This window comes from Dendrobates tinctorius, unplaced genomic scaffold (genome assembly GCF_039654945.1).
Source record: "Dendrobates tinctorius isolate UK_male_01 unplaced genomic scaffold, ASM3965494v1 ptg000004l, whole genome shotgun sequence".
NCBI classification, from domain to species: Eukaryota; Metazoa; Chordata; class Amphibia; order Anura; family Dendrobatidae; genus Dendrobates; species Dendrobates tinctorius.
This window is the reverse complement of record NW_027361672.1, coordinates 32,190,197-32,210,042: the sequence shown is the minus strand read 5'-3', so window position 1 is coordinate 32,210,042 and position 19,846 is coordinate 32,190,197. Positions and strand designations below refer to the sequence as shown.

The window sequence follows — 19,846 nt, the reverse complement described above, 5'->3', positions numbered from 1 at the left end:
AATAATTAGATCAGATTTGAGGGCATCCATGAAGGAGGATCTGACAGAGCCAATACTCTTTCTGAGGACAAATTTATAGATTTCTTCTTATTAACTGCATAAAAGTGTTTATTGCATATTTACTTACAGTTTAGAAAAGTTTATAAAAGTTATTTGCTATATTCTAATTGTATTCTAATAAATGTAGTTTTTGCTCTAAGTGGTCTGATTACTTATATGATGGTGAGAAACTGAATAAGCACGATGTTTAATATTTTACAACAGTAAATTTGTTGTTATGAATTGGCCATTTATGAAGGAGTCGGAGCCTGATAAAATCCAGGAGTCGGAGTCGCAACTGTGGCTTACCGACTCCACAGCCCTGGTTTCGTGACAAGGGGTGACGCGGTGTGCACATAACCCAGGGCTGCTGGTTGTGTAGAGCCCTCCCCCTGTGTGAGAGAAGCCGCTGTGGTACACGCGGGCGAGGCTTGTGCTGGGGGACTGCCGGTTTAAGCGGGCTGGCTCCGCCCACAGGGGCGGACTCTATACACACGTGCATCGGGCGGAGATCATGTGACACCATTCCACCATACTGCGCTGCCTGGCTGTCTGTGCGCCAGGATCACCGACCTCACAGGTAACGTTATGTGCTACTATGGCGCCTGCCGCCCCGTCCTCAGTCACATGACCGGCAGCCCATGACACCTGTACTGACCGCCTGCAGCGCGGTGTAGCAGAGTGACCCAGAGCACAGCCCTCACCATTACTGTGCAGGACGGGGTCCTGTCACCACTCGGCGCTCTGCAGGCAGAGCCTGTGCGACCTGTCCTCTATCCGGGCCCTAGTATCTGTTCCCTGTGTGTAGCTGTGTCTGCAGCCGGGTGGCCACTGCCTGTATGATGCGGGGGGCTCCACGTGTTCTGGGGTACCCAGTGTCATCACTGTTCCTATCCTGACAGAGGGGCGGGCTGCTGACCTAGAGCCAGCGGACTGACCTGAGGCCCCGCTACGTCCTCTGACCCTTGTGTCTGACAGTCACAACCAGAGCGCGGCCCACGATGATCAGACACTGCAGACCCCTGACCCCAACTCCATAGCTTCATACCTGCCTATGAAGTTGGGATCCGGAGACCCTCGGCCGGTCTGGACATGGTGGTCCGTACTCTGCTTGTAAAATCGGCATAAGAAAATCCACGTTCAGCGAGCGCGCGGCATTTCTGAGTATTTTCACCTGACGTCTGCTCAGATTTGTCTTTCCGCACCCTCCATGTCCTCTGTCTGCCACTTACTAATATACTATGGTGCTGTACATGTTTGCTGACGAAGCTCCGTAATGTATTCCAAAAAGAAACTCTTTGTTGCCCACCCCCTAGGAAAAGACAAATGTGAACGTGTTCTCCTGAAATGTAGCCCCCCGGACTGTGGGGGGCAGTGCTGGTGTCTGTCCGTTCATCTGTTTCTGCTCTTCTCTCGTAGAATGGGCGTGGAGTGGTTTGGGTTCGGATACGCGGCTCTGGTCGCCTCAGGAGGGGTCATCGGCTATGTGAAAGCTGGTATGTTTGCCAATGGATATTGCGTGTTACGTTGCTCATGTGATACCAATATGTACAGAACATTGTCAGAGGGGCCGGTGTGAGTTCTTCTAGTGATCAGACATAGAAAAGATTGGCAGGAATTAACCCTAAAAGTTAGGAAACCCTGTCTGATTTTTCAACAGCTTCCATCATGAGGGTCGGCATATCCCCTCACACATTAGATTGTCCTCAGCTCTGCCCACCTCAGATCTATAGATGTCTGTACACGAGATAGGTGGGCGAAGCACCACTGTCCAACACTCGGGATGCCACCCTGTGTACCAGAGCACATATAGTACAGACCCCCTGAGCAGCGTTAGTGTATGTGAGACAAGGAGCTGGTTATTTATACAAACATCCAACAGTAGAGTGTTCCATGTTCTCCCTCTCTGGCACGTTTGGTATGGTCCATTTGTGACTGTTACCAGCAGTAGATGTCTGACCACCTGCAGCTTCTCTCAGTGCTTCTGTGGGTTCCCGATTTCTTATTCTATAAATACAAATCAACAAGTGATGTTATTGTCCCGTAAAAAATCAGTTCTTTTTTCTTAATATACATGTAATTCTAAATGGTGTTGTTGTCTGTGTAATCCGATGACTCTACTGCTCCACATTTACTGTCCAAGGGGATTATGTCTCTGTTCAGGCAGTGTGCCGTCTCTCGCTGCCGGTCTTCTGTTCGGAGGTTTGGCTGGCCTGGGGGCTTATCAGATGTCACAAGACTCAAAGAACATCTTGGTTTCACTGAGTAAGTACCTTTTAAAAAATAACTGGCAAGAAGACATCTTACTAGTGATGAGCGTGGGTGCTCAAATGCTAGTAGAGCATCTTTGGCGTGCTCGAGTCGCCCATTCACCGTGTAGCTGATAACTTGCTGACCGGTGGGGGTCCGACCACTGGTACAATTTTTATGTCTGCGCCCAAGTGCCACTAAGGTCATTCTCTATGGAGCTGCCCAAAAAACCCTAGGGCAGAGCTTGGCAGCCCCATAGGGAATAAACGGAGCAGTTGCTCTCTGTTCCGCAGATCAGTGCAGGTCCAAGCATTCGGGCTCCCACAGATCAACACGTTATCGCCCATCATTTAGATAGGTTATAACGACATGTCACCGGACAACCGTTTAATGTTCGTTATCATTTCTAAAACTATTTTAAAAGATGATGTGTGAATAACGGGGGCAGTTCTATCCGGACAACATTGGGGCATATGGCATTACATGGGGGACCTGTGGTGTAAGGGATGTCGCCCTCACTTTCCGCACTGCAGATCTGCAGCTATTTACAGTACAGGTCAATAGGGTTTTCAAAACCTTGTTCACACTTTGTGGAAAAAATCCATAACAAAAAAAAGAGCATGGTGCAGATTGTCCAATCTACAGTACTCTCTTTTTTTTTTTTTTCCTGTATATTTCCACCATTTTTTTGACTCTTTTCAGTGCTTTGTGATGGAGTAGGGTGAGAACTACAGCCAAATCTGTAATGAAATCCACAAGTCACACAAGCACATTTTGCTATGGATTCATTGCAGCTATGTGATGAAATGTTCCATACCATGTGTACGTGGTCTAAGCCATGGCCCCCCTAAATCCATACAAGTACTACGCCCAATAATAAAGCATTACCCCCCTACAGGCAAGCAGTGTACCCCCTGGGTGTATTTACAAGTCATTTTGTAGAGGACATGCTCATCTGTCCTCCAGTTACCCTAATAATGTCACCTTATCACTGGCCACTGTCTTCTGAGGTTTGGCTGATATGCCAAGGACAGATGAGTCTTTTATCTGAAGGCTGAATTGCCCTTTGATGGCAAATTCAAAAGGAAAAGCTCTTCTAGAGATAACTGTGGGTGGAGAACCTCTACCTCCCACTGCCTCCAAAGATGCACAAATCATTCACTAATTTCCACCATGTCTGCAGAATAGCCTGCGACAGAAAACAATGCAAGGTTTTAAATGCTATTTTATCATTGAATACATTGGGTTATATCGATATATTCAATGTTGTCTTTACTTTTTTTACTTTATATTCCAGTTGCTTCAGGAACATTGGCGGGAGTGATGGGTTACAGGTTCTACAACTCCGGAAAGTTCATGCCTGCTGGATTAATTGCTGGTGCCAGGTGGGTACAACCTCATTGGCGATGTAGATTTAACACAGGGTTCCCAACCCGTAGCTCGGGAGCCACATGTGGCTCGCGGTCCCGCAAATTGTGGCTTGCGACTGTCTGCCAGCTTGGTGCATTAATTAGTTCCAGGTCTAGCAAACTGGTATGAAGAGTACATCTCAAAATGGTGAATTTTTGAGTAGCCCTGCACAGAAGAGCACATATGGACACATATATACTGGTCTTGGAGTTTAGAGATGTTTTAGGTATGGTACGGTGGATGATGATACTTCCTGTTAGAGGAGGTGCTCAAAGCTGGATGCGACAGTATGTTGGGAGTCTTTGATGGGAGAATACTGATTGGGGATATTGTGGGAACCCCTGGATCTCAGTGTACTGCTTTGGAGTGATTCCTGTTGAAAAGCTTCAGTTATCATTATACCCGTAATGGGGGCTTTGATTGACACTACTTTGAGAGGGACAGGAGCAGGATGTTGCTCATGACCCCCACTCAGTGCTGAATGTGGCTCTCAAGGTCAAAAAGGTTGAGGACTGCAGATTAAGCATGTAAGCTTTAGTATGTAGGTAATAAACCTGATGCCACGTATTCACTTATCATATGACTGGGACATCTACGGAAAGACCATATGTGTAGGGCACTAGTGCTCTTGTGGCACAGGGGGAGGCGTACAATCTACTCTTTCTTATGGCTATATGTAAAAAATTGTCCTTTTTTTATAAAACTTTGCTTATAGTATTGTTAGATACAACAGTATCAAAGCAACTTTACTTAAAACGTGACATACCAAAAAGAATTTAAAAAAAAAAGACGCAGTCTGAAAAAAGCTGTAAAAATGTAATTAACATTCGCTCTGCCAGCACCATAATAGACTATGGCTCCATCGGCACATTCCTTATCTGCACTCCTGCAGCATTTCTGCACTGACATTTCTGCACTGAGCACCACACCCTCTGCAGAGCTCGCTTTGACCGTTATACTTATCTACGTGTATAGTGACTGTATGGGATTGGTGAGGAGTTTATTCTGAGCTCTCTAATACTATTTTGGATCCTCTTCTTAGATAGTATTATACTATACATTGAGCAAGAGATCTGATTTGGTCCCTGATCCAGATTGTGATATGATGATCTGGTTCAGGTCTTATCCCACCGCTCAGTTTTCAGCATCTGGTAGCCACATCACCACAGGCATTCTTCTCTCTATTGTTGTGACAAGTAACTAGTTCTCGAGACTCCACCAAAAATACTCTGCTGTGGGCATTGTTATTTCTGTGGGGAGGGAGCTGTGGCTTCTTAGGCCGGGGTCACACTGCGTTATGGCAGTCCGTTACACCGCAGTATAACGCGGTATAACTCAGTCCGTTAACACCGCCATGGACCCCCATTATGTGGCGCATCGCGACGTATGCATTAAATCGGCTCGCGTTCGCGACGTGCCGTTATTCACTGACGGAGCCTTGGAGGCGGGCTGCGGCGTCTGAGGCTCCTTCACCGCTAGCGCTGATGAAGCATCAGCGCTAGCGGTATAGCAAAACGCATATCGCGTTATGCTATAGCGTTAACGCAGCCCGTCAATGCTATGCGTTGAACGGGCTGTGTTAACGCTATGTGAACCTGGCCTTAGCTTGTGGTCGCAGATTATCTCCATTGGGAACAAAGGTTCAGTCATATTAAAATCCAGTGTGAAGCAAAAAAAGAAGAAATATGCAGCACTCACCAATGTAGCTGAAAAACTGAGTCTTTATTTCACATAATTTCCATCAAATGTGTGAACATGCAGGACGTGGAGGAATGCTAGGGGAGGGAGGTGCCGGACAACGACCGTTTCGCGATTACTCGCTTCTACGGGTCCACACATTTGATGGACCCGTAGAAGCGAGTAATCGCGAAACGGTCGTTGTCCGGCACCTCCCTCCCCTAGCATTCATCCACGTCCTGCATGTCCACACATTTGATGGAAATTATGTGAAATAAAGACTCAGTTTTTCAGCTACATTGGTGAGTGCTGCATATTTCTTCTTTTTTTGCTTCACATTGAAATATTCATGTTTTTTCATGCAGGCACCTCCATTTTTGACTGAATCATATGCCGCAATACTTCAGATAAATAGCTCCGTCTGGTAATGTGGTGATTTGTGTGCCCTAGTATGCCGTTCATCTGTTTGCTCTTTGCTGGGATCATATTAAAATCCAGCCTTCTTGATCAGTCTTTTATCCAACATCTGCTATCATTGGAAAGGTAAAGGGGTCCCGTATACAGTTGAAACCAGAAGTTTACACACTATATAAAAAGACACATATGCATGTTTCTCCAGTCACCTTCCACGACAACTACATCGGAGGTTGTCTTCCCCGCCCTCCCTGCAACCACTAGTGTTTTCCTGTCCCCTATGGGGCATGAAGAGGTCTACGATGGTGCTGCCGTGGCCGGCGATCGGGAGCACTCCACGTCCAGTACCAGCTGGGATACCTGTCGGGGGCCTTGCTCTCCTCCTCCGGTAGCTGCTCCCTCCTCCGTTGGCTGCTCGCGCCTCCGCCTGCATGGTGGGACTCAGGAATCTAATGCGCCTCCTTCGGGGGTAAAGCGAGGCGGTGATGTGCGCGCTGGGGGCCTCCAGATAGCTCCCCGGCTTCCTCCTCTGTGCTGCTGGTTCCTGGGGGCTCACGCTGGCCGGGGGTGGCGTTCCTCCACTTCGGGCATTACTGGGCTTTCCACTGGGGCGTGCGTCACTTCCGGCGGTCACATTCTGGGGCGTCCTCATGTGGTTCCCCCCATTGGGCCAAAGGGAGGAGGAGGTGCACAAACAACGCTGGACCCTCGATCTTTCAAGGTCCGGGTGAGATCACCAGGTAAGGGTGGTTTCACATTAGCGTTTCAGGGCGCAGCGACGGCCGCCGCTAAGCCCCGCCCCTGCCGCGCCTCCTCCGGTAGCTCCGCCTACGGGCGCATGATGCTGCATGCGTCCTGCGTCCCCTATCTTTATCACTGGGGATGCAGGCCATGCGCAGTATGCGTTTGGCGGCGCACGCGTCCTTTTGACGGTGCGCCAAGCGCAACCAAATTGCAACAGGTTGTGTTTGGCGCTGGTCGGTGCACCGTCAAAAGGACGCATGCGCCGCCAAACGCATACTGCGCACAGCCTGCGTCCCCAGTGATAGGGCACGCATGCAGCGTAATGCGCCCGTAGGCGGAGCTACCGGAGGAGGCGCGGCAGGGGACAGGGCTTAGCGGCGGCCGTGCGCAGGCCGTCGCTGCGCCCTGAAACGCTAATGTGAAACCACCCTTAGACACCTGTCTGACCCTGACTGTAGACGGCATGGAAGGTGACAAGCCCTCTCTCTGCGTCGGCGGAGCCCAGCGTACCCCCTCCTACTGTAAGTAGCAGGCATCGGCCCTGGCTATCCAGCATTTATATACTAAAATGGCGTAGCATACCTCTCTAATATGGGGAGAAAAGGTCTCTGACGCTATGAGGACCAGCCACAAGTGTAAAATGTGTGCTGCCAGACTCCCTCGACATACGGGGAAAGCTCTGCCCGTCCTGTACGGAGAGGTCCTTCGCGCTGAGCAGCCCTCTCCTGGATAGCATCAAATACCTCATAATACAGGAGGTTCACTCCTCCATGGCTCCCTTCTCCCAGACCGCCTCCCTCTAGGAGGAGGAAGAAAGCTCCGATAGAATCTGACTCAGACTCAGGCGAAATTCAGTCCTCGGATTCAGAAGACGCTCGGGAGATTGAGGGTTCCTCTTCCACGTCTACCCCTAAAACTAGGGAACAAAAAATATCACTTAGTTCCGAGAATATGGGTGAGCTAATCAGTATGGTTAAGAGCACCATAGGGGTGGAGGAGGAAGAAGTTAAATACACGGTACAGGACAAGATGTTGGGCTGAAGCCCAAAGAAGGTGTCCGGTACACGAGAACGTACAGAATCTGATCCTCCATAAAATGAGGCCTCCCTCTATCCCTCCACGAGAAGGAAGCTTCTGGGAGTTCTCTCGGACTCAAGGGGAAAGAAATCCTTCCTACCTAAGGTTTGTCAGGTCGACCTTGTCCACAAAAGAACCTGGTTCAGGACCAGCGGGCACTGACCTTCAGAGTCGATGTATGCTCTAGGATTTCTGACCATATGCACCCAGTCGGTTTCTTGGGCTCAGGCCCACACCCAAAGTCTACAAAGCCACGTGCTTTTACATTCCAGGATCTGCCTGGCCTACGCAGCGACAAATTCCATTGTCCTGAAGGATTCCCCTCCCTGGTCAGGTTAAACCGGCCCTGCGGTGTTGGTTGAACTATCGAAATCTTCAGAAGGGAGTCAGCCGGATTCAGCTTCCCCTGAAAACACTCCGCTCAGATGCCAGCCAACGAGACTGGGGCGCAGTAGTAGAGAGATCCTATTTTCAGGGGCGATGGCTGCCGAGCATCAGCACCAGTTCCTCAAATCTGAGAGAACTGAAGGCGGTAGGAAAAGCGCTAAAAGACGTCATCATCGCTAATCCAAAATCGCCACGTCTGCATCTACTCGGACAACATGACCACAGTGGCCTATCTCCAGCCAAGGGGTACGAAGTATGCCAGCCTGAAGGCAATAGCAGCAAGGATCTCCTGGTCAGTGCGTCTGAAAGGATCAGACAACACCTAGCCAGATTTCCTCAGCCGAGAAAACGTTCATCCGGAGGAGTGGCGCCTGGACCAGACGGTATTTGTGGTCCTAGTCGCCAACAGGCAAAATGCGAAGACAGGGGTATTCGTCTCCCTCAACCACATGGACGGAGTGCAAGGAATAGATGCCCTTCACTCAATGGTGGGATTCCAACCTCGCATATACCTGCCCACCCATACCGATACGGGCAAAAAACATCTCAGGAAATCCAGACGGACAGAGTTTCCCTAATACTAATCGCCCCTCTGTGGCCCGGAATAAGTTGGTACAGTGCCCTACTTGCCATGGCCCAGGAAGGCCCTGGCTTCTACCCCAAAAAGGGCGACCTCCTTCACCAAGGTCCTCTGCTACACCCGGACGTAGGCAAATGTAACCTGGCAGCATGGTTATTTTGAGGCCGAATTCCTAAGAGCCAAATGGCTCTCGGATAGGGTAATCCAAACCCTTCAGGAAAACCAATAACCAAGGCCATCTATGCCAAGGTCTGGGAAAAGGTTTACGCCCTGGTGCTCTCCAGGCACCCCTGATCCCTTCCATCTTAGTGCAGCACAAACCCTAGACGTTTACAAAAGGTCTAGAACAGGGCCTTATCCCCAACACACTAAAGGTATAAATATCAGCTCTTGGCACCTTTTTTGATCTTGACCTGGCCAGCTACCGCTGGATCAAACTATTTTATGGCTTCGGCAGCCAGGATTCGTCCTAAACTCCGCAGTCGGGCCTCCTTGGGATCTCAACACCGTGCTCAACACCCTAACCTAAGATCCATTTGAGCCTCTAGATTCCATGACCATGAAAACTTAAAGGGGTTGTCCGGGCTTTTCACATAATCTCAGTACATAATATAAAAAGTTATGGAAGAAGGAGAGGGAAAAAACGAAAAACAGAAAATTGCCCGGAGGTGATGGGAAAATACATAAATTGCAGCTTGTCTTTCCCAGCACTGGCAGAGGTGTCTGGTCCGCGTGCACCGGTTATGTATTTCTGCTAGAAACATTATAAAGTGATAGGATATAGGTACACACCTTAAACAGGCTGGAGGTATGCCAGGGTCAGAAAGGAATAGTGAAAAGCTAGGAAGGAATGGCTCCTCAACACAAACAAGCCCTTTATTTATAGTATCAGAATCCTTAGTATCATATATATCTCCATACATACACCCCCCAACACTTCACACTGTTACAGCTGCTGATTGGACAGGTTGCTCCCATCAGTATTTGTGTCATTAGAGACACTGCTCACACATACACTGCACCAAATCTGCTGCTGTGTGAAGACATCAGTGACACAGAGCTGTCTCATTCACACAGCAGAGGCTTTGTCACACAACAGATTACATCAGTGACTGCCATCCCCTGTGCAGATTAGAAGCTGCAGACCCCCATCACTGGCCATCACACAGTCTGTTCTCACTGCTGCCAGCAGCCTGGGACAGTGAGGGAAGGAATTACTGATAATGAGTTATGTATTGTAATCATAGAGTGGCCCAGAATACAGGACTATTTTCCCTCACTAGATTCACTTTCCATAGATCAGTGTTCAGCATGTGTCTGGGGGAGGAGCAGCTCTCTGCACTGAGGCTGCTAGAGGGGGAGGATTTGTTACTGTGTGATGAGGGCTTCTTCTTGTGGTCGGGGAGGGCCTGTAGCTATGGAGGGTGGGGTTGTTGCTATAGAGGGCATGTTTGGAGTAAAGTAGGAGGTCACGACTAGTTCTCATTTCAATGCCATAACACCACCCCCCTTGGACGTTCCGTTCAGAATATCTAGAAAACCGTGCAAACTAGTGACAGAAAGTAAATTACTTATTGTCATAATTCTGCAGCCCAGATATGTACTGAGATTATGCGAAAAAAGCCCGGACAACCCCTTTAACCGTCTTAGTCGCAATTACTGCGGCTAGACGTATAGGAGAATTGCAGGCCCTGTCAATTCAAGAAGCTTACCTTGCAATCATTACAGATAATATCTTGAGATTAGATCACGCCTTTCTACTCAAACTTTCATAGGGATCAGGACATTGTACTGTCCTCATTCGGCCCAAGCTCTTCCAACTCTAAGGAAGAGACCTTCCACACTCTCGACAATTGCAGAGTGGGCCTGTCTACCAACAATAGAGTGAAGCCTAGCGCATTCACCAGAATTTATTCATCCAGTTCTCAGGATGAAATAAGGGCAAGAAGGCGTCAAAGAACACGATCGCGAATTGGATCACACAATCTGCCTGACCTACGCATCACAGAAGCTGGCTCCACCCGCCTCACTGAGGGCACATTCTACCAGTGCGATAGCAACATCATGGGCAAAAAAGGGGAATGCTTCGTTAGAGCGGATATGCAGAACAACCACCTGGTGGTCCATCCACACGTTCACCAGGCGTTACAGGCTAAATTTCAATGGGGATTTAACATTTGGCAGACGAGTGCTGCAGGCTGTGATTTCCCCCCCCCCTCCCCTAGAGAAATTAGCTGTTGGTATTACGCCGATGTAGCTGTCGTGGAAGGTGACTGGCGAAAATAGAATTAGACTTACCGGTAATTCGGTTTCTAGGAACCTTCCACGACAGCACTAATTTCCCTCCCTATCTGATATTCTTATTGGATGATTCCTGCACTTTGGTGGTAACTATTCATATTGGTGTCCAGGAAAACACTGGTGGTTGCAGGAAGGGGAGGGGTATTTAACCTCTTTGTGTTCCTGTCCCCTGTTAGGGAAGACATCCTCCGATGTAGCTGTCATGGAAGGTTCCTAGAAACCGAATTACCTGTAAGTCTAATTCTATTTTTTTTCTCACTATCTGACATGAACTCTGAATAAACCTTTCTCATTGTTAGGTCAATTAGGATTATCATAATTATTACTATTTGCCGAATGCCGGAATAATGAGAGAGAGAATGTTTTAAGGCATTTTTATTACCTCAAAGTCAAAAGCTTACATACATTTCATTAGTATTTGGTACCTTTGCCCTTAAAGTGAATGACTTGGGTCAAACGTTTGGGATATCGTTCCACAAGCTTCGCACAATAGTTGGTCTGAATTTGGGTCCATTCCTCCTGACAAAATTGATGTAACTGATCCAGGTTTGTAGGTCGCCCTGTTCGCAACTGCCTTTTCACCTTTACCCATTTTCTATAGGATTGAGATCAGGGCTTTGTGATGGCCACTCCAAAACATTGACTTTGTTAGGCCGGTTTCACATTCGCGCTTTTGAGCGCAGCGACGGCCTGCGCATGGCCGCCGCTAAGCCCTGCCTCCACCGGTATCTCCGCCTCCGGGCGCATGACGTTGCATGCGTCGTGCGTCCCCTATCTTCATCACAGAGGGCGCAGGCCGTGCGCAGTCTGCGCACAGTCTGCGTTTGGCGGCGCATGCGTCCTTTTGACGGTGCGCCGAGCAGCGCCAAACGCAACCTGTTGCATTTTGGTTGTGCTCGGCGCACCGTCAAAAGGACGCATGCGCCGCCAAACGCAGACTGCGCACGGCCTGCGCCCTCTGTGATGAAGATAGGGGACGCATGCAACGTCATGCGCCCGGAGGCGGAGATACCGGTGGAGGCGGGGCAGGGGGCGGGGCTTAGCGGCGGCCGTGCGCAGGCCGTCGCTGCGCTCAAAAGCGCGAATGTGAAACCGGCCTTATCCTTAAGCCACTTTGTTACCATTTTGGCAGTATGCTTCGGGTCATTGTCCATTTGTAAGTACCATTTCCACCCAAGCTTTAACTGGCTGGTTGATGTCTTGAGATGTTGCTTCAGTATTGCCACAATCTTCTCATGATATTTTCATTCTCTCTCAACGGGAAAGGTTTATTCTGATTTCGTGTCAGATACTGAGAAAAACATGCATATGTATCTTTTTAAATAGTGGATGTAAACTTCTGGTGTCAACTGTACATAAGCTCATTGGCCCATCCCCTTGAAAGCAGTGTGATTGTCCAATAATTACCCGACGTGTAAGGCCAGGTGCCCACAATCCAGAAGTAGCAGCTCTTTGGACGCAGAGCATGTTTGTTGCATACAAAGCGCTGTCGTCCATTGAATGCAGTTCAGTCTGCATGTGTTCACTGAACAGTGTGGTTTCACCGCATCCAATACATTCTATTGCTGAAATTTCTCTTGAGGGGACTTGTGTTTCTGCAAGATAAATAGACATGCTGCGGTCTGGAGAGACGTGCCTCCTGTCAGTCTACGCGATGATTCACAGGTGTCTATGGACGCATAGTGGACATGGGATTTCTAGAAATCCCATCCTCTATACTGTAACATCTGGCCGATGTGGGTTTGACGCTGCATACGTACACAGCATCAAACCTGCAGCGATTTACTAATTGAATTGAGGAGTCAGAGTTGGAAGTTTGGCTTACCGACTCCATAGCCCTGGTGATAAGACAACCTAGGGTATTTTCACATGACCATTTGAAGAAGATGCACTCCAGAAAATTTTTGAAATATGGTTCATTTATGTTTTAAAACACAAACAATTTTGTTAATACATTCAAGGTTTTGAGCATTTTATTGGCTTTAGCTTTCCAAAATGGCAAGCAGTTAAACAAGGGATGGGGAACCTCAGGTCGGCGGGCCATTTAGGGCCTATGATGACCTTTTCTCCTGCCCATAGGCAGATTCCTGGGGACTGCAGTGGTTGGGCCAGCAGTTCCGTTCGTTACTAAACACTGCTACGTGTGCAGTGAAAGATCACGTCGTTGTGTGTGCAAGCGCCAGGACTTAAATAGTACGCTTCCATCCCAAAGTAGAATACAGCAGCGGCGTCTCTTGTGATCTGTTCTGCAGATCTCCCACTGCTTACATACATCTGTGTTCGGTACGATTCACTGCTGTGAGTTCTTTACAAAACTTACCACAAAGTGTCACCTGCGCTCCACCCTAAAACAAATCTAGAAAAGCAGTTGCAAGTAGCGTCATCATCCATACCACCTAACATCACAACCGCACCAAAGGGAAGCCGCTTCAGCCGTCCCATAAGGTGGGAGTTAATTAAATGTTTCACCAAATGTGGCAGGGTAATTTAAGTTGATGACTTTGTACATCCCCAAAGGATGTTATAAATTTTCAAATGGCCCTTGGCAAAAACAAAAAGGTATACCCACCCCTGGGTTACATGAAGTAACCTGACCATTTTTCAAGTGTATTCTGCTATGAACCAGCTCCATACTTTACAATAGAAGTGTATGGGAGGGCTAAAAACACACAGAAAATGTCAAGGACAGCTATTTTGTAAACATTTTATTCATTGTTCAATTGATTTAAAAAAAAAAAAAAAAAACAGAACCCCAAAAATGCTTAAGAAAAACTTAACACAAACTCTTCAGTATAAAACACAGGCGTGTCTGGAAGTGGCTACTAGTTGTGACTGGATACTCACTACTGTTGGAATAGAAGATACGTTTTCCCTGAGTGCTTCTTTTAGATCTCAAATATGAACCATTTTAGTGCATACTTCGAGGTTACAGGTCACCCCGTTTTGGGGTCCACATTACAGCAATGGTGGTCTCTCATCTGACTCGCAATTGTCTGAGGGGATATTGTAAGTATCCACAGCTTCAATACTACAACTCCTAGTTTGGTATGTAGGTGGATTGTGATTATAAGGTTTTATTTTTCTTCTTTAACTGTTTTTTTTTTTTTTTTTTTTTTTCTTCTCCAGCCTATTAATGATGGGAAGACTGGGCCTTAAGATGTTGCAGAAGCCTCACAAGCCTTGACAGATATCTAGGAACCTGTAAATGCAGTCTGTGTCCCGATCCTGTGCAGCATGTGATGGAAAGATATTAATTTTCTAAGTAAAACAAACATGCTTTCACAAAGTCCTCATGTGAACGGAGTCATTTGTACAACACATTTCTATACGTATGTGGCTAGCCTGACAAGTTTTACATATTCTTTAACACAAGGCTAACTATGTACTAACAACCAAGTGTACTCTGGCCAGAAACTCTATTTTTTTTTTTACATCATCTGAAGCACTGAGTTTGTGTTTAGACCTGCTACAACTTTCTCACTGGCGTTATCTTAAGAGTATTCCAGTGTTTAGGTACCAATGGTGTTATGCCATAAATGTCTGTATCAAAGGCATCTCAGTCGGCCGGCTAATAGGCTGCTCTACTGACGAGAGCAAGAACTTTGAAACCGCTATCTACACATGAATGTCCAGTGTGGCTGGCACCTTTTTCCATTAGCTTACAAAAAGCAGTGGCTGGTAGACGGGGCTCACCCCCTTTCTCCTCCACGCTTAGCATTTCATTGGAGGCTTCCTTCTCAATACTTGGATAATATCTTTATTCAGTTGTTTCCCAGATGTAGCTGTTACATTAAGAGGTCTCTTACCAACACAAACAGAATACTTTCTGTAATATGTCTCTATCTCTTAAACTAAATATGACTGGTCTATGTCCTTTGAAAATGCATGTTTGAGTGGGTGTATAATCCTGATATTATATTGAGCTTTTTTGTGAGCCCAGCTAAAGTCTGAGTCTTCATGATTTCAAGTATATTTAGTCTGTCCTCCACCTAGAAAAAACGCAAAAATTAAGCTTGGTTTGAGTTGGTACACATGCAGCATATAAATGCATGTTCACATGGCCAAGAAGCATACAAAACCTACAAAAGACAGAATGAAAAAACCCCTGCTATAATTAAATAAGTAAAAAGCAAAAGTGCATTTAAATCATACAGAGTTCTTAGTAATACTGTATGATCAAACATAGCATAAAAGCCATCCCACCATCGACAAGGTGTCTCTGTGGTCTGGGCGGTCCTACACTGTCTAGTATTAATAACCTTATCCTGTAACAGTAAGAAATTCAAGACCTGCACCCACATATCACCAACAGATAAGTCCCCATACCCAACACAAATCAAGACTAAGATCATAGACTATTTTTCATGTACATCCTCCAATGTCGTGTACATGATACAATGTACAAGGTGCAATGCAGGGAGAAACGAAGCAAAAACTACAAACAAGGATGAATCTGCATAGACATACGATAAAAAATGAGCTGGACACACCTGTAGGAATACACTTCTCTAGACCTGGACACAGCTTGGCAGATTTAAAAGTCCTAATATTGAAAGGTCATTTTAATAGTGACAGAGAAAGGAAAATTTGGGAGTATAAATATGTTTCATTCTCTAACAACAGGACTGAATTTGACACCCGGATTCATGACTCATTACATGGACACAGTTCATACCTCCACAAGAAGGTCTTCAGATCTCTAATAGAACACCGCCACCTCATTTACATGTGTAACAAAAACCTGATTTTAATTTCCTTGGCCTGTATCACCTCATGTCCTGTTGTAATTTCTTTTTAAATGTTGCCATCTCTTCTCAGTAATTCACTTGTAATCTAGCCTGATGAAGGGGCCTTTTGAGCCCTGAAAGCTTGCTTGCAAATATTATTTCTCTGGTTAGCCGATAAAGGTATCACTGCTTGAATACTTTTCTCAATTTTTTGGGGGGACATAAGTATTTACATCTATTTTTCTGGCTAACACTGTACAACAATATTTTGTATTGTACATCAATTAGTTGTAGAAATTGACGAACACTTATGAAAGTAGAAGACTTCTATATAAATACTTTTATTATTCTGTATACAGTACAATAAGGTTTTAAATACAAATTACATTATCCTATCTTAAAATATTAACAAACCTGCCTTATTTACTTATAAATACTGTACACTACTGTAAACGTCTTTACAGGGCCGTAGGTGAGGTCTTTGTCTTTACTTTCTGGACAAAAAAAGAAAAGTGGAATGACGTGGAAAGTCATTCCTGTGGAATTACCCAAACTAATAGTACTAGGGGAGAACATAGACCCCAAATACGGCCATTACAGTCCATACCCAAAAGAAAGCTAAAAACATCCACTTTAGGCTGACACATAGAATAACAATTAGAACAGATCTAAAAAGGTTTAATTTTATAGTTAAGAAATGGGGTGATCAGCTTCTTTTCAATAAAAAAAAGGACTGCTGGAACACACAGACCACAACTTTAAAGGCCCCCTCATACATGGACTAATGTAGGCCAAACACACCAGTATCAACGGTTCATCCCACAGTTCGTGTGTATGGAGGCACTGGCTGACTGAAAGTCAGGTACGTTGTTGATCAGTCATGTCAGATTTTGGACAGACTATTATTGTTCTCCCAGAGATAGGCCGCTGGCAATTATGTCGGCTAGCGGCTTTCTCATGGAGAACCCAGAAGCGCTCATCCGACTGAGAATTTGTGTATAGGAGTCGACTGACATAGCTGATGGTCATCTTATTTATATGGCTGGCTAAAGTCTATTTAACATTACAGATATGGATACTGTTAAGAATGTTGTAAACATTATAACATTAGTATTTTCATATTTAGCAATTGATGCTACTTGCTGAAAGGGAAAAATCCAAAAATGGCTAGAAGCAAAAGTGCCGTTCTGTAATGTAACAACTTCCAAGTAAATGCAAAAAACCTTATAGTATCAAGGGTTAAACAAATAATTGAAGTAAATGATCAGACTGAAAATGTTGCCTTGTTTTACACTTGATCAATGAAAAGTTGTTTTTCAGGCTGATATGAAGAGTCTGCAGTCACTTGGACTGCCCAGCCGGACGCACTTTTCCCTGGTATGTACAGCGCGAGTTGTGCGAACAAGATTCCACTTTACACCTCTCACTAGAACAATAAAGTGACTGCACACTCATTTTGCACATTCAGGGGCACAGAGTGACTTGCAAACTTTTCATTTCAGTCCAACTCCTATAAACCTGGATTACTATAAAGTATCAGTAGAGACAAGTGGTGTTCTTTCCAGGTGCTACAATGGCAGCATGTTCCCTGCTGATGCTCTAACCAAAGTGATGTCACCACTGCGGCCGGTTATTGGTTGAGGACAGTCATCTTACAGAACCAGTCGGGCTGTAGAAAGATATTTTTTTCACACGTAAGAACATAAATACATCACAGTGTAGAATTGAGCAAATCCGGACTCTGGTCTAGTGGCCACATCAGTGTTCGGTTGCTGCTGGACTGGAGCCCTGGGACCTGCCTCCACTTCTGATTATCCAGCGCACACAATGTCAAGCCAGGCTGGCTAATCAACAGAGGAGCAGGTAGGTGTGAGGCGGTACGCAGGGCTTCTGGCTGGCAGCCACAAAAAAAACTGATGTGACCATTGGAGCACAGTTGACAAATTCACTTGTCTGGATTATTTTGCAATTTTAGCAGAGAATGTGAACATCAGTTAAGAACCTGCTGTAAATAACCTGACAACCTCTTTCTAAAATACCTTTTTCTGTAGGTTCTATTTTATTTGCACTTTATGGTGTGACCAGTAGGGTGCACTACAGGATAACCAGTCCCAATGTGGACCAGCTCTCTGTTTGGGCAATGATAAGCAATTTGTCTGCAAACAGGTTGTATATTAATGTAAACTCAAGTCCAGACTGGCAGGAGGAAGTGCGCTAATTTGCTGCTGCATTCATATGCACTGGTATATAACAGGTAATGGTGGCCACAGTATAAAGGGCCTTCGCCTCCTGGAACAACCCGGTTTGCAGCCGGTGAGGACCAGCATTTCGCCCATCATTTCGGTCCTTCCTGATGAGTCTTGTTCTTTGGAAAGATAACTGCAGGCTTCAGTGTAATACAGATGGAGAAACGCTGGATAATCCTTCTACTTATCTGATCAAGTAGCCATACGAGGTGACTTCAAAAGGAACTAATCCAGCCTTCAGGCCACTTTGGCATTTTGATTTATTTTTTCTTTGTACCATTTGACCATCTCCAGTACTGTGTCCTATTGGGTAGCACTTACACCTTGCTATACCGATGCAGTTGTTTTCTAAAGTTTCTTCCCACATTCCAGAAATATAATACATTTGTTCACAAGGCTTCTTTATTTTGCTATATATTAGAATGGCCTTTTTGCTTTAATAGAAATGACCAACATATTTCCCCTTTTCTTAGAGGGACTCTGTCAACACTGCATGACTGTACAAACCAAGTCCTGCTGCATCATGGCGGGGCCAGTCAATTATTTACCTTCCCACCTGCTTGTTTTCCATTTAGTCCTCACCACTCTACTTTGATTGACAACTCTGGCTTTATAGAGGTAGAGAAGGGTGGAGATGAACGGAAACCAAGCAGGTGGGACGGTGTGTATAAACGATTACCTCCACCATGAAGCAGCGAGCGCCTGTACTGGCACAGAATGACGGTTCGAAACAACAGTCCCTTTAAGAACATTGGATACATGTACACTGCACAAAATCTAGTATCTGTGAAAAACAGCATTTTTGACCACTAAAATTTTTGCTAGTCAACACTTCCATAGCCTCAGAGCCCTAAAACATTGATCTTTTTCATGAACGGGTAATTATATATATCCAAATTTGGTACATAAAACAATACCGCATCCAGGATGAGCATTTTTCCCATGTATTAGTAATGCCTTTTTTGAGAAGTTTTGGCAGGCATATTTATACTTATGCCCAAAACGGATCATAGAAGCTACTTCTAGCGATGCCCACCATACTTGGCAACCCAATCTGTTCTTCCATGAATTGGTTGTTGGCGGTTTAACACAGCAAGGTTTTTTGCAACTGGTTTGTAAGCCGGAGCAGGAAACTGGGTACGCACGGCTTTTGTTTTCCACGTGTCATAATCTGAAATGGAAGATCAAAAGTAAATAGAAGTTACTGAATCTCATGTCTTCTACACACTTCTTAAATCAGTGCTGATGCTGCTGTGATCACAGGACTCAACGTCTCTCTACAGACACACAGGTCCTCATCAAATCTGTATAAGCTTTCAGTCACATAGGCGTTGCGGCACAGCTGCAGTCGCTGCGCACAGCATTGTCAGTACGCCCAAGTACTGTAACTGACAGCCAGCTCTGGGCTGCTGCACTGCAGAGCAAGCTGTCTGGGCCGGAGTGTGGCTACAGCTGCCACTCACTATTGAAGCAGAGTTGGCACGCCTGTATGACTCGCTGAGAGTCGGTGGCTCCTCTCTAACGCTACTTAACTGCAGATTAAAAGGGAATCTGGCAGTAGGATCAACCCTCCTAAGCCATCAATATAAAAGTTGAATAAAATGATACTTTAATATCTGTAATCTGATACCTTATTTCAGAGAAATCCAGGTTTGTCTTATATGCAAATGGCCGTTAAGATCTATGGGGCTGATACTGATCTGCATGAAAATCTGCCTCCAGAGCTTATGTTACCTGAAAGGTGATGTTACCAGTGTGATATTGTATGTAATGGCTGACACGTGGCTTTCATAATCGCACACAACACTGCAGTGAGATCAAAATTAAAGGGACTGTCAGGACAGAATGACTGCTGAAACCAAGTAAAAGGCGCTCGGTGCATCATGGCATGGCCAATCAATTATATGCACCGTTCCGCCTGTTTGATTTATATTTATCTATGCCCGCCTCTGGCTCTATTGAAACCAGAGCAGTGATTGACAGAGGGGGGATGG

At 45.9% G+C, this 19,846-nt stretch overlaps 2 protein-coding genes across 3 annotated transcripts in view; one reads left to right on the top strand and one right to left on the bottom strand.

Annotated features, from left to right (window-relative positions):
• The first annotated feature begins 426 nt into the window (after positions 1 to 426).
• Positions 427 to 14,168, top strand: TMEM14C (transmembrane protein 14C). The gene is made up of 5 exons (XM_073566729.1): positions 427 to 619; positions 1,459 to 1,535; positions 2,203 to 2,304; positions 3,587 to 3,674; positions 14,006 to 14,168. Exons 2-5 carry the CDS (start codon positions 1,460 to 1,462, stop codon positions 14,061 to 14,063), a joined length of 324 nt encoding a protein of 107 aa, XP_073422830.1. The 5' UTR covers positions 427 to 619; position 1,459; the 3' UTR covers positions 14,064 to 14,168.
• Positions 14,169 to 15,931: 1,763 nt separating this feature from the next.
• The window catches only part of MAK (male germ cell associated kinase), an 85,285-nt gene continuing 81,370 nt past the window's right edge, over positions 15,932 to 19,846 (bottom strand). For both annotated transcript variants that reach the window (XM_073566708.1, XM_073566716.1), the window contains exon 14: positions 15,932 to 19,023. In XM_073566708.1, coding sequence (XP_073422809.1) covers positions 18,875 to 19,023 — 149 coding nt within the window. In that variant the 3' untranslated portion in view covers positions 15,932 to 18,874. The remainder of the gene's footprint in view (positions 19,024 to 19,846) is intronic.

Excerpts from the sequence above, each read along its gene's own strand:
- TMEM14C (XM_073566729.1), top strand. The coding sequence starts at position 1,460 with ATGGGCGTGGAGTGGTTTGGGTTCGGATACGCGGCTCTGGTCGCCTCA. Across the intron at positions 2,305-3,586 it reads GAACATCTTGGTTTCACTGA|TTGCTTCAGGAACATTGGCG; the intron begins GTAAGTACCTTT and ends TTTATATTCCAG. Across the intron at positions 3,675-14,005 it reads GGATTAATTGCTGGTGCCAG|CCTATTAATGATGGGAAGAC; the intron begins GTGGGTACAACC and ends TTTCTTCTCCAG.